This window comes from Semicossyphus pulcher, unplaced genomic scaffold (genome assembly GCF_022749685.1).
Source record: "Semicossyphus pulcher isolate SPU_LCO1_2020_fin unplaced genomic scaffold, fSemPul1.0.p SCAF_20, whole genome shotgun sequence".
NCBI lineage: Eukaryota > Metazoa > Chordata > Actinopteri > Labriformes > Labridae > Semicossyphus > Semicossyphus pulcher.
The window spans coordinates 18,449,637-18,467,366 of NW_027211694.1; the positions used below are offsets into that span (position 1 = coordinate 18,449,637).

The 17,730-nt window shown below is 42.8% G+C and overlaps 1 protein-coding gene across 1 annotated transcript in view; it reads left to right on the plus strand.

Moving 5' to 3' along the window:
* Window positions 1–5,713: 5,713 nt before the first annotated feature.
* The window catches only part of ntf3 (neurotrophin 3), a 38,607-nt gene continuing 26,590 nt past the window's right edge, over window positions 5,714–17,730 (plus strand). The window contains exon 1 of the mRNA XM_069671287.1: window positions 5,714–5,835. Coding sequence (XP_069527388.1) covers window positions 5,818–5,835 — 18 coding nt within the window. The 5' untranslated portion in view covers window positions 5,714–5,817. The remainder of the gene's footprint in view (window positions 5,836–17,730) is intronic.

Genomic DNA, 17,730 nt, shown 5'->3' on the forward strand with positions numbered 1-17,730 from the left:
TGCGCAGACCCTTGTGAGACTCTTCCCTCTGCATCTATTCTGTTGCTTTGCTTTGCACGGGATGTTTTCAGAAGGGGCGCTGTTGTGGTTCCCTGAGCCAATCACAGCGTACAGGTGAGTGTTGGAGTGGTTCAAATTAGCAACTGGGGCGAACATGGCGAGACGAGAGTGATGCAGAGTTGGCCTTCTTTCTGTTGGACAGGTAGGTGCCTCAAACCGGGTAGGACAAGTTAACCGGCAGTTAGCACGCAAGCGCAAAGGTAACCGGTGGCTAGCATGCTAACTCAAGGCTAACCGGCGGTATGCATGCTAGCGCAAAGCTAACCATGATGCTGTAGGTGTTAGCTCGGCAGGTGGGTGTGTTCTCGCACATCTCGTACACATGTAAACGGGCAGGCAAAAGGCAGAATAAAAAAAACAGGCAATGGTCAAAACTCTAAAACCCCCACAAGCACAAGGAAAAAAGGCTGGAACGAGGCGACAGGAAGGAATGAACTGGAAATCAGGGGAAGAAGAGACACAGGTAAGGCTGATACAGGTGGCGGGAAAACACAGGAAGCAAGAATCTAGGAGACACGCATAGGTTTCAAAATTAAACAGGAAATGACAAAATAAAAATATAAAAACATGACCTCAGGTAACTTGACGGAGTGTGTCACACATTCCTCTTTTAATCTAGTGGTGCCAAAGTGTTTGAAAGTGCGCAACGTAAGATTTCAGGACAAATATGGCCGAAGCGGTAGTTTCTGCTTCGCCACAACCTTGATCAGGTTGTTCTCTAAGTTTCACTGGTTATTAAACGTACCACAATAAGACAAAGAACTGACCTGTGCAATGGCACTAAGCTTGCTTTTTTTGGTCAGTTATATCATTTTGATACTCATTCTAGTGCCTTTACATAGTTACAAGTTTCTGATAGTTATCTGATAAACTGTTTCCTATACCACAGAGCAAATGATTACAAGTGATTCCTGTGTTTTGATTGACACCCAGGGCTGAAGGGCATCTTTTAAATTGCTTAATATCCTACTTTCTATTGCGGTCCAATGAGTCAGATCATGGTGCGTTCTTCGTTCTCAGGATGGACTCTACTGAACAATAAGAGAAACACGGGTGCCACCATGCGTCTGCCCATAGTGTGACATTTAACCGCACAGCGCTATTTTAACCTCCTCCGACACACAGCGCAGCAGGCAAACTTCCCCGAAGAGGGAAGCTGTGAGGGCGCAACTGGAAGGATATCTCCGACCCACTATCTACTTCAGCATCTCACCCGGAGAGGAACTACAGACACAGAATTTTGGGCTCCAAATGCGCCTGAAGCAGCTTGAAGATTTTATCCCATCCTTTAGCCGACACGCATAGTGGCAGAGGATTATAGCCCAAACCCGTTTGTAGCAACCCCCCACCCTAATCCACTGGGGCAGTCGCCATCATCACATCAGAATGGGATGCCCAACTACTCTACTACTGCTCCTCCTACTAGCTACATACCACCACAAATGGCTCATCAGAAGGATATCTCTGATGTTAGACTGCATAACTGCGCTCCTCCAAAAGAGCAGAGTCTGGAACACGGTGATAGACCTTCTTGGCTCTTTGGTGCAGCAGTTGAAGGTTACCAAATGCCCCACAGCAATGCAAATGCAAGGCTATATTTTCTGCCCATTTACCCCTATCTGCATCCCGCAGGACAACGAGCACCTCCTTATCATTCAAACCCCCAATGGCCTCGTTTTGTTCCCTCACTATGGTCCAGGAAGGCCACTGCCCCACCTCAGCAGCCTCAAGCATCTCCAGGGCATCCATCGGCACTCTTGCAAAGGGGACCAGGTAGCGAGGCCGGGTAGAGGTTAGAAACTTACCATACCTGACCCAGCTGCATTTGCAAGACTCAAGGTAACCTTCACTAGCAAGGGCTGCTCCATCAACAGGATATGATTTAACAATTTAGTCATTAATGAGATTGATGATAATGATGCTTGGACGTTGAGAGGTCTTCTTGCGGTCAGTGTTTTGGGGAAGCTTCACTAGGGATCCGCAGTAGCACCCGGGCCCGGCGAACCCTCTCATCAGGGCCCGACAGAAAGAAACAGAGAAAGAGCGGGGGTTGGGAGGGTGGGGTGCTGAATGTGAGAGCAAAGAAGGAGGAGAGGGGTAGGTTTGAATTTATAGGAATGTTGGAAGAGGTGCGGTTGAGGTGTGGTCCTGCTTCTGAAGCTTTGCCATATAGCATCAATTGGAGAACCTCCTCTTACCAGAGGGCATTGAGTTATACAAGTACTGAACCCTAGTCGTCTGGTTTGCACATTCTGTCTTGCAGATCATGAATCACATTATCCTGCTTTCCTCTGATCACTGAACTCAGTCAGTCCAGAAAAGCACGTGAGAGCCCATTCAGTGAGAGACTCGCTGCATGGAAGAGGAGGTTTAAAAGTAGTCAACTGTGGGACAACCAGTGGGACAACTATGAGCCGGACAGCTTGTTCTAAGTCAGTGCTTTTACCTATTACTATGAAAAGTAAAGCACTGTAAAGCATGTACAACCCACATTATTTTGGAAGTGAAATTGGACCCATCTGCAGCAGCATTCAATGCTCAGAGCAACTGCACTAGTCTACATGCTACAGGTAGAAAGACCAATATAGTCCATAGCCCTTTTTACCCTGCCAGTTCAAGGTGGGATTATTATTACTGACGCTGTTACATTACGTCTTCGGTGTAGAACGCGCGGTGACGGAATGGTGGGGCGAAGTTGTTTCTGCCTCTGAGCCGGCTTCGGAGGTAGAAACGGTGTCTGTGTAAACTGCAGAGACACGAGAGTGTGTGTGTAGACATGCTTCACCACACTCAATATTTAAGAGTTTACAATTTCAGCCTAACACTTAGAGCCTCTGCCAGACTGTAAGAATCTGCCTTTATGGCTGTGGTTTGGCAGGCTTAAACACCATAATGATACCAAACTTAATCTCCAGTCTGAATCTAACCACAGCTATTTGATTTGTAGTGTTTTTGGTTCCTGCCATGAGACTGTGCCCTCCAGCAATCTAAGGTACTGCTGTTTTTAAAAAAGTGTATCAATGTCAGTTCATCCACCACTCAATTGTCCAATTATTAGGCTAGTCAGGTCAGGTCAGGTCTTGGCCTGGTTTTGCTGGCCAATGAGAGATCCTTCATAGCTTTACCAGATGTGCTGCTGAGATTGACAAGAGATGGAGGGGGGGGGGAGACCAGATGTGCAGCAAGCAGAGCGGCCATCTATCTGCCAAGTCTGTTTAGTTCTGTCTTGAGAAATAAGCTGACAAAAAGAAGCATTTATCCATTAAAATTCCAAACTTATTGAATTAAACCGCCAACACCATCATGGAGGTCTACTGGAGAATCCGCTGTCTTCACATTAACACGGTAACCCCAGGTGAGCTGATTCTGACATGTTTGATCACAAATGCAGTAGGAGGTGTTCCTGCATTCAGTCCTCACAGGTCATTTGTCAGCGCTCTCCAAAATAACCCACAGAAGTGCTTTCTAATCTGGTGCAGCTGTCGGGGGGATAACATGCCCAACAACTCCTTCTCAATAAGACAAAACCAGCGTTTTTAGTTGCCTTCCAATATGGCTCTTAAAAGTATGCTCTTATCTCTCAGCTCTTTAGCTGAGCTTTGGTGAAGGTTAAACCACTAAAATGACTTGTTGAGGTTAAATAAACAAGCATTGTCTGTTGGTTTAATATGATAAGCTCAGATCCTCCTTGTCAAAGTTTGCCTGTAACTGCTGAAATAATCAGATCCCAGTTGGGAACATTACAGATGTTTTTTGTGTTCCCCTGAGGGGAGCCCTGGACGTCCTATATAGCCGCCAGAGGATGTGATACAGTCCCTGGTTGTCCTATGGACATGGACAAGTGTGACTAGAAATAGATTTATACAGAATGTCCTGTAAGCAAGGCATTGAACCTCCCACTGCTATAGTAGAGCTTTTAAATTGTCAACGGACTGAACTTATAGCATGCTTTTCTCATATTCACACACTGATGGGAAAAGGCCTAAGTGCCTTCGCCAATCAGTTCTATGCCCATTCATACCCGATGGCTATGCCTTAGGGAGTAATTTAGGGTTCAGTGTCTTGCTCAAGGACACTTCGACAGGTGACTGTAGCAGTCAGCGATCGAACCACCAAACTTCCGATTGAGAGACGACACAGCTGATGGCTAAGCCTTTGTCCACTTAAAAAATGAAACGTTAGTCTGTTTTCTTGTGAAGTTGTGTAAAATAATTCCACACAACTCAAATTTTTTGTAGCACGCTCTTTGAGACACATTAAAAAGTGTTTGCATATGTTGGAAGGGAAACACATTGTACAATAACAACGATACTTTAAGAGGAAGGTGCACTTTGTTTGTTCTGTGAGCCAGGTAAAATTGAGAACAAGGATCGTTTTTTGTGTTCAGTCTATGATGACACAAAGGACTCTATTTTAGTGTCATGTCTTTTATATACTGTATGTTACTTTCTTTTGACAGCCTCTGAAAAACTAGTTGTGCATAATTAGGGGCATGGTGGCTTTGAATGACAGGTGGGTGCTGCTAGCTGTCTGCTATGTGTCAACTCAGCTAAATCAGTTAACTTCAGTTTTTTTGTTGTTGGTGCCTTTTGGCAGATTTTTTCATGCAAACGTCTGACAAATAATGTGGCTCAATGTGTTGTTTATTGTAGTAACAGAACGTTGAAGAAGTCTGTGCTGTTTTTTTTAGTGAGTGAAAATCTACTATGATGGTATTTAGCTGTTAGCATTAATTAGCATGTATCTACGTCTGCGCTCATCACACCTAGCTTGTTAGGTTCAGAGTTTCTCCTACAAACATTGATGGATTGCGGGCCCCGTCATGGGTGTCAGGATTTCGTTGGCTTTTCCCCACATGGAAGATAGTGGGCCGTGGTGATGAATAGACCCATTCTTATAAATCATTTTGTTCATGTCGTTCACCCGCCGCTTGCTCTCCCATTGGAGATGTGGGTGAGCTTGCTGAGAGTCCGTTACATTCCATAAGAGCTCTTAAGTTTGCTTTTGAGTCTATACGGCTGTGTTGCTCTAAAACAACAAAGATGGCGACAGCTAAATTGACGAACTTGAGGCTTCAAAAACTCACAGTAACTCGTCCATTATTTATACCGTGTTACTGATTTTACTGGTTCATATTGTTTCTGCCAATTATACTTAATATAAAGAGAATTTAGGTTTATCAGTAGTCGGTAAAAACTCATTTGCATCAATTTTACTATAAAACTATTATTTTCATAAGGAGGCAAATATAGAATTTTGAAATTCTTAAAAAAAACCACTACAGTGTTTAACATGAAACTTTCAGATTGGGGGAAACCTGCCAAAAGTCAGCCAGGACCACATACAGACATAAAGCTTGCATTAGTCGCGCACACGCACACGCATGCACGCACAGACACGGATACAAGTTCCTAATTCGGTGTCCTAATTCATGTCAGCAGGCCAGCCCCGCTGACAGACAGTGGCAGCATGCATGCAGGTCTTTGCTGCAACATGCGCCAAGAGCCATCTGTCCTGCAACAGAAAGAGCGGTGTAGATTATGTTGTAGAGAGAGAGAGAGAGAGAGCGAGAGAGAGAGCAGGAGAGAGAGAGAGAGAGAGAGAGCATTACGCACACCCTGATCCTCTCCACACAGAACCAGTGTGGCACACAGACCAGCGGCAGCCCTCAGAAAGTGGGAAGTTTTCGCCGAAGGATTCTGTCTCAAACTTAATCACCTTCATGTCGACTCTGTTGGATACTAACCCGCCGATGCTATGGTTACCTTTATTACGGTAGGAACCTGCTTTTATTTATTTGTTATGGCGCTTCATGGAGCATTTTGGTCGCTGAATAACTCTTTGATTTTGGGGGATCTGACACGAAAGGACTCACCAAAGGTATTAAATATGTACAACAGACTTTCCAAGATGATTTAAACTCACTAAGTCGTACTTAAAATACATTAAATCTTATGATGAACGGCTCTGAAGCTGCTGGAGTTGCAGTTTGCACGAATAGCTTTAAAAAGTTTTGGAAACTGGATTTTGCGCCACGGAGGTTTCTAAATTGGATTTGGTGGATCCAGATTAACTATTTTCTCTTTGTGTAACAGAGGAGCAGCATGATATGTTCACGGGCTTACTTCGTCTACAAAGCTCTGGCAGGTAAAACAAGGTAGAATGTGAGACGCCGCGCGCTGCCTGAAGGCAAACAGGAGAGGACAAACTCACTCCTTCTATCCGTCTCTCGGTGTGTGCACAGGTAGAAAAAAAAAGGGTTGGGTCTCTCCAAAGCTCGCTTACGCACACAAACATTAAAGTCCTGCTGTTTTCTCAGGAGTCTTGCTCGTTTCAAAGGCGTGTGCGGCGTGTTGGAGGGAGCGGAACTGGCTGAGTGCGCACGGGAACGCTTCAGATGTGGTTCAGCTTGTACCTTTGGATTACTGACGCGCTAATTGTGCCTCGCTGTTAGTGCGAGTGAAAGCTGATATTACACGGTTGACTCCCAACACAAAGGCGGACGATGCATTGAATGTTCTATCTCCATGCGCGTGCATAGGTGTTGGTGTATGCATGCAAACTATAGTCTGTGTGCGCATGAGGTGGAGAGAGGGAGAGCTCTCTGAGCGCGCAGACAGAGACCGAGGCACCGACTGGTGCGGTGCTTAAGTTTCATAAATTCGTCTTTTTTGATTAAAGCAACTAAATTCTGAATTATTTTTGGAGTATGGTTTTGTTGCATGTTTCAGTAACATTCACACAATATTGTGTGCATTGAAAACAGTGCAGTGAAAGATTTTACTTCAGGACAAACACATTTTTAAAGATCACAAATGTTTGCTTCACTTTTTGAACTTTTCCCTGCAGTTTGCATGAATGTGTGTTTTGGACTTATGTGTGTGAATGTCTGGATTTAACCCAACGGTGCAGGGGTGAATGTTCCCTCAGTTCAAAATTGAATGTTTGGAGCTGTTGATGGGATTAGAGCCAAATAGCCCAGTAACCCAAAAATGCTCATGCTGCGTGCGTGCCTGTGTGTGTGTGTCCAGTCTGATAACACAACATTACATGGAGGCAATTCTGTGTAATGGTCTTTTGTGCAGTTGGCTATCTCTGATCAAACATGTGCTCTGTGCAGCTTTGGCGCGCATCAGTGGGCGTCTCGAGCCTTTGGTGGATGCTTTTCTGCTGCTGTGGGAGTCCACTTATGTGTGTGCGTGCATGTGCTGGAAGTGTGTGCACGAGGTTGCCGAAGCAGCTGTTGAAGCGGGGGATTTGTTGCACAGCCCCTCCTGGCATGCCGGCACACAGCAGGACGAGGAAATTAGGAAGCAAAGAAGTAGGCGAGAGAGGGGCCTGTTCCATTCTGTAACTCCCTTTATGGGTACTTAGTGAAAAAAATGGCCTCCCAGGCATCCCGAGATAAGCTTTCTTCTACAGCTGTGGGCTGTTGTGTTCATGTTAGAGCTCTGTGTGTCTCAGTTTAACTGCACTCATTTTTAGTTTAACTGCAGGAGAAAAGAGAAAGTTAGGAGAGAGGTGTGTGAACAGGTTACGGGCTGGGCTAATGGGAATAACAATAAGTAGATAATGGGTGGCTTCATAAACGTTGGAGAGTTCCTGATGTTGCCTTTGGCTCGGCATACCTTTTGTAATGAATTCCACACCACTATCTGCTTTCCATTTCCAGTCCTGGACCTGTTTCACTTGTCGATCAACATTTACAAAGTAGTTTGGATTCAAGGTTGCTTATTCTTTTTTCAATCACATTTCTCTTTCATTTATTACCTATATTCTTGTATTTGTATCCTATAGTATCATTTAAAATACTTATCATACGGGGTAATTTCCTGGAAAACACGAACTTCTATGTCCCTGGCAAATGACTATACAATCTGTGAGTTAGCCAACAGGGTGCAGGACCTACAAGCTTGCAAGCAGGTTAGTATTCAGTGCTTGCTGAGCCTTTGGATTGACGGATCTGTTTTTAGAGGAAACATAAATATGCAGATAAAATAACACTCTGCTAGCTGTTTAAAGGGAACTTTATATTCCCAGACAAGGGGAAAGATTAACTACTGTCTTGCTACTGAGATAGGACGACTGCGGCCTGCCAACAGCACTAAGGTCAAAGATCAAGAATGAAATGTTTCTTAAATGATGCTCACTGCACCTCATCATCCCATGAAGTTTCACTTTCTAAGGCTGGAAAATGTGTGAAAGAGGGATTCAGTTTCCTTTCTGCGTGGACGTTTAAATGAACAAACAAATGCAATGATGTGAGCTGCCTTCACATTGTACTGTTTGACTCGTAATGTTGGTCACTGATGAATTTTCCCTGCATGAGAGCATCAGTCAGACACTCAAAGAGCAAAGGCTGCCTGGCCAGATCATCTGTGTCGTCCCATCACAGATGTTTCATTCATTCGGGGTTCATGACACCTCCAGAGGGACTGACTGGAAGCTGTAGTGTCCTTGGACCACTATGTTCTGGAAATGTGTTCTTTCATCATGTGATGTTTTACATTTCTTCACCTCCCCTTGAGCTGTGTCATTGTGTGTAATTATATTTCCACATTCTGAATGTTTTATTCTAGTATTTTACTACTAAGAAAACTTTCCCTATTATGATTCAAAAGGCGGATGTCTTATATTGAGGACAGAATTTTCATTTTGTGCTCATATGGTGCATAGTCCTGTGTTAGTGTTAGTGCTTCATGCAAACTTGAAGTAGGCAGGGTCCATACCACAAACTGTAAGAAGTTGACATTGCCACTGCGAAACCTCGCATTGGTTTTCAGAAGTCTAGCTATCGCCATTTTGGATGTTTGGAATCAAAAGTGACCACGTTTGACTGAGAGTGTGAAACGTTCACTGGGGGAATAAGAGAGTCATTTTCATACAGTTGGACTTTTGCAACCAGCAGCCTGGTCTCCTGCTTGTCTTTAGAAAGATGCATGTTAGGGGCACTTCTGCATGGCCTGAAGTTATTGAACATCCTCTTCTCTTAAACAGTCAGTTGTTCTTCCACAGCGGGCAGAGGGTGAGGCAAAGATTGCCCTATAGCAAACCTTATCCAAGAGCCCATTGACAGTTCCTACCCTGACATGAGCTGGTTGTCTGTTGCTGGAACTTAGAAGTCAGTATTCATTATGTGAGGTCTGTTTTAAATCACTTCACACAAGCCTGCATGAATATACCGTCTGTCAAAGGTTCAGTGTGTAAGATGGGTAGATCTATTGGACTTATGCTGCGTTCACATGGATTCAGGCAGACGGTAGACGGCAAACCAGATATCATTTAAGTGGACGAGAGCAGGACGGTAAAATGTGGTGAAGCCGGCAGAGATTGCCGGCAATGGTAACGGTAATCCATGTGAATGCAGCATTAATGGCAGAAATGTTGGATACGATATTCTTAAGTTTGTTTCCATTACTGCACAGTCAGCACAAAGAATGAATCAGGTTTTCATTACCTTAGAATGAGGTCTTTTCATCTACAGGGGGAGTTGGTGCTCTTTATCAATGGCCACCGTGTTGCATTGCCCTTTTTCTACAGAAGCCCACAGCGGACAAATCAAACACTGATTCTATTGCTTACCTTTTATCCTTTTTTTAGATCCACAGTAGGTTCTCTAACACACTTCAAAGAGGTTGTTTACCGTGAGAGTAGTTGTTCACCTCCAAACTGTAAGTTAAGCAATCCTTGTCGTCCATCCATCTCCACCCGTCACTCCTCTGCCACTCTAAAGCACTTAACACATGGTTCGCGGAAGTTGTTTCTGCGTTTCAAGACACTGAAGGGTTTTTGTAGTAAAAGTCAAGTGGAGCTCAAGTAGGTATCTTAATAGATTTGTGACAAATGTGGTGATTTAAAGACTACCGGGGGTCAAGCACTTAGAGGGGTTTCAGGACCTTTTTTAGCAGGCTGGTGAACACAAGTTCAGATTTCCAAGCACAGAGGGCCTTCAACATTTGCATTAAGAGACTTTACATGATTTCGAACTCAGAGAGATTCTATAAAGTGATGCAGGACTGATGCTTCACTATCAGAGAGGCAAAACAAGGTTTTCCAGACCCCCTTAGCTCTCCTCTGCAGATCAAGCTGTTCCACACATTCTTAACCGTTTCAGGTTCACGGCCCGGCCTGCTCAGACATGGTTTACACATTTAGCCGACTGTTTATGCGCTGCACATTCTTATAGCTAGTTAGAGCAAAACATAGTGGATGGATTTGAGTTAGACAGCTCGTGCTAGTGTGCAGAAACACATATACATGTCAGGACTCTCATTTAGATAATTCATTCCTTTAACCTGTAACCTAAACTGCAAACCTTCGTACAAACACTCTTTAATCTAAGCTGAAATCCGAGTGTAGATCAATCCAAAAAGTAAAAGTTCCTCCTTTGTCTTTCCCACAACTCGTCCAGACAGCAGATAGAGATCATACGGCTTCAAGGTGACGCTGGTCCTTCCCAGCAGTTCAGTCATATGACAGCTCAGGCCTCCTCTTTCTGTCTGTTCTGACCCGGTAATCTGCCTCCCCGTCTCAACGATTTTCTTTATCTCCCTCACATTCACCATCTGGATCTTTACGTCCCTCATTTGTTCGTCCGTCTCTGTACATCCCCCTCTCGCTATCTCACACTCTCCCTGGCAGCCTGCTTTTATTTCCACTCTCTCCGTTTCCACATAGACTCGGTGACCTCCTGATAACATCCCAAACGTAATACAGCCGACCACTGATAGCGTCTGGGATCAATTCCCGTACAATCCTATCTCTCACTCTCCTAAAGTCTCTATGGATTTAAAGGAAATGTTCGGTGTGCACTTTTGGACCACTTTTAAACATATTGATTTACTTCTAGTGTCTAGATCTGCAGTTGTTGGTTGTATTTAACAGTAAATTGCATGCAGAATGCACAAAGGAGTAATTTATTGGAACCAGTTCACTCATCAGAATCACTACTTCCTGTTTTAATGTTTGTGCTTATTGTTCAATATTTACAGTACTGAGCTTACTGCTGAAATGTTATTTACCGAATGAGTTCCTCACGTACTCCTGTTGGTTAGTCCGACTGTGAGATGGGTGTACCCAGCCATCCAGGTCACGGTAACTCGAAGCTTAATTCAAACGGCAACTGGACTTGGTTGAAGTTCTTGATGACGTTTCGCCTCTCATCCGAAAGGCCTGAAGAACTCAACCAAGTCCAGCTGCCTTTTGAATTAAGCATCAAATTACTGCATATATTCATTAGATGTGGTGGGTGAGTCGGTCTCTTCAAATGTGCTTCCAGATTATAGTCATTGATTATGTCGGATTAAGTTCTAAGGCCTTTTGTACGTGACTTGGCATTTACACTCTGCTGCTCTTCTTTTGAGGTTTTGTTGCATTCTGTGTCATTTTATACGTAACTTTTGTTTGTCAGAATTATTATTCAGTGTGTATTTTCTATTTTCATCTTTATTATTCACTTTATGTCTCGCTTAAGAGGGGCTATAAAGTTTATTATTTCTAAGTCTGTAAAGGATAAAACTTGTGCACTGAATCTGCAATGCTTCCCAAACTAAAAGGCCATTGTGGCTCTTTCTGATACATGGTATGTAGACAATGCTTTGGCCAGACATCTTTCACTGCTCTTACATAACTTAAAGAAAAAGCTTGAAAAAACAGGCTTTTTGTAAATGGACTTCACAGCAGTGATAGGGGCTATAAATTTAAAGCACATGTTTTGATATCGTCGATACAGGAACAGAATGTACAGCAGGAATGTTTACAGTGATGGATTCATATTAGGTAACAGTCAGCTTGTAGTAGTTTCCTGAAATGAAAGCTACAGCTCCGGTGTGTCTCAGTATGGTTCAGCTGAAACTACCTGTGGCCATCTTCATTTTCTCCTTAAAGAATAGCTCCCTATGGGTGACACCTGTGTGGACCGATGTGTCCACCTTTGATATCTGAGCCCGCAGATGTTCAGACGGCCTGAGGGTGAAACCTGCCGCTCAGTCTGAACCACTAACCGCACACGAACCCAATCCCTACTTGTCCCCTCTTTTGGTTAAACTCTAACCCTGACATGAGACTAATCCGGACTTTAATCTCTTCCCTTAGGCCAAAATCGCTATAGCCTACTCTATAGACCCTTGAGGAAGTGAGGGTAGTGGTTGAAAACTGTCCCCTAAAATCATTGTGGCCATCCTAGGAAAATGATGTCAACTTTTCACAAGCTAAGGAAAAACATTTTGTGAAAATGCCCTTTTCAGATAACCAATTGGTTATTTATGATTTGTTTTGGTTAAGTGTGAGAAGTTTCTCAAACTATGTAGGAACACTTGATGCTTCAGTTTGGCTGCTTTGGCACACAGAGTGTGATTGTCACGTTGTAGAGCCTGAAATCTGCTCAAGACAAGTTATCAAACTCAAATTTATCAGTGTTTATAATCAGGCACACTGAAGCACTGCATGCATTTGTAACGTGTAATGTGTGATCCGTCACAGATATGAGAGCCAGGACTGATGTCAAACGTGTGCTCTGCAGTGCGTCTGTGTGGCGGTTGGTGGATCTGAAAACCAAAGCGCAGAGCATGCTGGGGGATGAAGGATGGGTATCTCAGTGATTTTATGTATGAATCCCTGAAACACCACGAAGCCTGCTTCTTATTGTGAGGGCACATTGCGTCCATATTTTCCATTGAACTGATTTCATACTCTAAATACTTTCATTGTTTCTCTCCAGTGCGGTGGCTGCTGCTTCTACTTAATTCATGTTCTGTAAATTTGTGTTTTTTGATGCACAAGAATTCTTGACAGGAGTGTTGTGCATCATAGCGAAGTATTTCTCGGGTCCACGTTCAAAATCAAATAAACATATGGAAATAAATATTAGTTCTTCTCCCCATGTGGTACCCATCTCTAAAGTTTAGCTCTACTATGAGCAGGACTGTGACTGAATAAGAATTTTGTAGTATAAGTATACTATAAGTTTCCAACATCAGCTTGTGTGAGTTACATTTTTACCTCTGAAAAAAAACCATGACTGACTAGACATGAACACATTTCCAGGCATCTTCTTCCTCATGCTGCAAAAACCAAAGAACGCAGAAAGAGGCTGAGCTAAAGTTACCGTCAGCTTGCAGTTCCCAAGAACCTGCAGGATAGCAAAGGAGAGATTTTGCCCTTATCAGATAGGGCAGCTGAAGAGAGACAGGCAATATGGGGATTGGGGAATGACGTGCAGAAAAGGGCCGATAGGTGGGTGCCTTTGCATATGGGGCGCATGCTCTACCGACTGAGCGTAACCAGCGCCCCAAGATGCAGATTTTTTTAACTTAAAAAAGTCTCAACATTTGAATTTTGGCTAATTGTAATTTTGAGAGAATGAGGTAGCTGTGGATGAACACCGAAGGGTCATTTCAAGACAAGTTTTCAGCCTGCCATGTTGTTGCTCCTGTGTTTCCCACAATTCTGCAGCTTAAAGAGCAAAGATCCAGGGATTCGCGTTGTTACTTGACTGATGATTCCAATCATCGACTTCCAGGGGGCAGCCGTAGTTTCGAGGTCAGCGAGGTGGATAGGTGTTGTTATGTAGTGTACTGGAGTTTTTTTCCCTGCAGTTAAATCTTAATTGTAGAAAATGAGATTTTTTTAATAAATGTTGGCAGTGGGATGTAACAAAAAAAAAAAAAAAAAAAAGACATTGGGAGTTTGGAGTCTTGATGTTCTGGTTTGGAAATGATGGCTGATAGAACGCCTAATCTGTAAATGAGCCAAAATAGAGAAGTTAGTCTTACAGATAATGTCCTTTCCTCTGAAAATTATGGCGCAGGGAGAAGGACAAGATTAAGACTATTGAGGCCGAAGGAGGCCAGTGCTAGCTTATCATCGGCCAGATGAGTAGCTGGCTTCGGTAAGGATCGAGCCTCCTTTGGCCTCTCAATAGTCTTAATTTTGTCCTTTCCTCTGTGCCGTAGAAAATGGCCTGGAGGTGATTTTATAAGCTCCTTTATCTTTGTTAAAAAGATGTATTTTTTTGGAAGCACAATATAAGCCTGAAACCTGATTTTTTCCACACTTTTTTGTTGGTATTGTCTACCATTAAGGCATGCTTTGCCTAAAGCCTAAGTGCAGGATGAACTGAGTAAAGATGCAAAAATGGAGGCGATTTTTAAAGTACAGTTAGCTTAATTATTGATTTCTCTCATTTCAGCCCTTGACTGAAAAGAGTCATATGGAAGGAAATATAAGATGGAAAAACATAAACTGTTTCAGTCTTAAATAGCACGACTTCATGCCAGTGCGAGTGGGAGCACAGTGGTGCTTAGTTCGTTTACATGTAATAAGCATGAGATAAGATGGGACTGATTATTTATAATGTACTCGAAGTACATTGCATGACACGCAGATGGAACAGTAAACAGAGCCATTAACATCATGCAAAAGCAAATGAAGCCCGAACGGCAAATTCAAATAGCTGCATTCATTCAAATGTATGAATACGGTAAACAGCAGTGACTTGCCACGCAAGGTCAATTATAAACAAAGACTGTAACGTGACAGCCGGAGTAGTACAGCTTTTTTCAATGCGTGTCAGTGCTTTTCCATGCCTGATACGTTAAACATAAATTATAGCACTGCTGTTGCCTCAATTAAAGAGAAACCAGAGACGTTGTGCAGGACTTTACATGCCAAGACAACTTTTAACAGGATCATAATCGGGGTAAGTTCGTCCCACTTTACATGAAAGATGGTCTGATAATATTCCAAGCAATGCAAGAGTTGCCAGGTGCAATCTTACCAATATTTTTCTTACCATGATCGCACCTGTAAGGACTTTTTCTGACAAGTACGTGCACTTTGTATTTAATGTGATAAATAATGTGATCGCAGGACACAGTAGAGAGAGTAAAGGCATTTTAACATTGTCTGTGGCATGTGAACATAACAAATGCATTCAATGGGATTACTTAATTCTGAGTGTATATTATTTGGTAATCCATTCCCAAACATGGCTGCTGAGAATCGATTTATTTTGTCTGCACCTGGAAGTGTTTTTTGGTCAGCCTGATCTCACCATAACAGTGAAATGACCACAACCTCGTGAGGCGGCATTTCATGGTGGTTGCATGTTTAATGTGTTAAAATCTTGTGTTGGCACAGCAAAAATAATACCCAAGCAACGTGTGCCTGGATGGAGAAGAAAGCCTTCATACACATGTTAACGATTGTGAAACGCTCGCAGTTTGATTAGGTTAAGGCAGCAAAACCAATTGGTTACATTGGGAAGAAAGATGGTGGTTTGGGTTGAGTGCTAATGCCAGGAAAGTTACGTACGAATGTCACGTGTGCTACAATCATTGGAATATTTTACGTTACTCACATGTTGTAAATTACTTGCGTGACGAAAAGTAACATCTGTCTGTTTTTAGAAGGATTTGTGTATCCACAACAAGAGATCCTCACCGTCTTCCTTCCTTTCCGGTTGTGATTTCCTCTCACTCGCACAGAGCGTGCATTTGAACGTGAATGAAGAATTAAGGATCTCCATACAGAATCATAATACTGATTATTAAGATTATAAAGATAAACTGAACTTTTCCTCTTGAGAGACAGATCTAGTAGCCGATCACACCGCTGAAATAAATGTTACAACATTTGTTAGAACAGAGTTCATGGTCGTTCTTGGCTTGAACATCAATGTTTGTGCCCATTTCCAACTGCAAACTATAGAGACACACAATAGAGACAATCAATGTGAACTCAATGTCGTCCTTCTGTTTAGTTACATCACCATCACTTTTTAGATCTAGGTTGTTTTTAACTGGTTTATATCTTTTAACTGGATGAAGGATTTCAGTCAGCGAGTGTTGGTCTTTAGTCATTTAGAGAAACAATCTGTGCTGATGTTAGCAGCAACTCGGTACGCATCCCCTCCTGACCTGTGTCTCTAGGCAAAAGTAATGAACCTCGGATAACCGTTCTAAGAGCCGTGCCAAAAAGCATGATGAAACAACCTAGTTGGTGCAGGCAGCTCTCCTCGACTGTTTACAGTGGCCTGCATGTGACTGAGAGCTGCGCTTCTATCCAAGTCACGGCACAATGGCTTCGTGTAACTGAACCATTCATTTAAAAATAAATCAACTAAGACAATCTAAAGTCAACTGAGCAGATTTGTTACACTGTTCATTTGTCGTTTGGCAGCTTGGATGAGCAGAGTTGGCGCAGAAGAGAGGCAAGAGGAACAAATTATAAGACAATAACTTGTTGGATATGTCCTCACTCAGGCCTGAATGGTTGTGTTGTAATGTATTATAAGAAGTGCTGCTGTTACAATAGGGCAGATTTCTTTAACCTAATGATGCAATTATTCTTCCAAGTCGTACCATGTTTATATTTTATTCTAAAAGTGCCCAAGTGATGGTTTAGATGGAGAATGTTGCCATGTTTTATACGTGACAAAATTATTATGAGACACTTCAATGGTGTGTTTTAACATACCAACTACACTGTCAGGTAGTAACTTTTTGCATTGGTAATTTTCGGAAAACTACAGCACATCTTGAAACATCATCTTTTTAAAATATGAGCAGGAATAAAAGAGTTAAGGCCAAAGTCAACTCTGTGCTCGGGTGCTGTTGGCACGTACTCAAATGAGTCATTATGCAAACACTTGTGGCAAATTTGGCTAATTCACAAACTTCAGCACTAACAGCACCGCGCAGTTAGAGAGAGCTGGTGGTCACTGTGGCGCAGTATGATAATGGCTGTCACACTCAGTTTCCAGTGATCATGACGACAATGCCACATTTTGTGTGACCAACAAGTGTGTCTGTAAATTCATTCTGTTAATTTGTTATTATAAATCGGGAGAACAATCAGTCCGGGGCTGGGTGAGGCTCAACCCAGACACACAGGCACACTTTGTCCACATGTGGAGACAGTCTTGAGCTCAGAGTTCAGACAGTTGCAGACAGTGAAACTAGTAAACACCTCCGCGCAGCAGAGAGTGGAGATGCAGACAGCTCTTCTTCACAATCAGACACAAAACAAGAGCAAACTGCACGGATCTCAAAACTTGATGGTTGTGTTTGCATCTGAATATCATTTGTGCAATTTGTGTTGTGAATCGGACCTTGAGATTCACAAAGGTCTCAAATTGCACCTGCATTTACCTTAATGTGTTACCAGTCACAGGTTAAGAGATGACGAGAGGAGAAACCATGAAATTCTAGAGATCTTTCTGATCGGTGGTTTGAATTTCCCTATAAAGTTTTTGCCAAACCAAAAGTAGCCGACCAAACTTGAGCCAAACAGCAGAAAGGAGGTTATTAATCATCCAGCATTTGATGCTCACTGCTGTCAGAGATCAAACAGCCAGAGAGTTTCTCTCAGGAGGCAGATATCTGTTGCTTGGCAAAAGCAATGTATTCTGTGTCAATAATCACCAGCACAGAATCGAAACATGTCAGTCTTTAAAGAGTTATGCACCCTCTCAGGTATTGATTGATTGTAGGATATGTTTCAGGTCAGGATTTGTCTCCCGGATTTAGAGATTAAAGGTATGATAGCCAGGTATCTAAAGATAAAGTGCTTACTTGCTGCTGCACCTTCTGTGTAGAGAAGCTTTTTTTAACAAGAGCCAAAAACAACAGCGAAGTCTATTCCGGGCAAACAGGAATTAATCTGATTTAT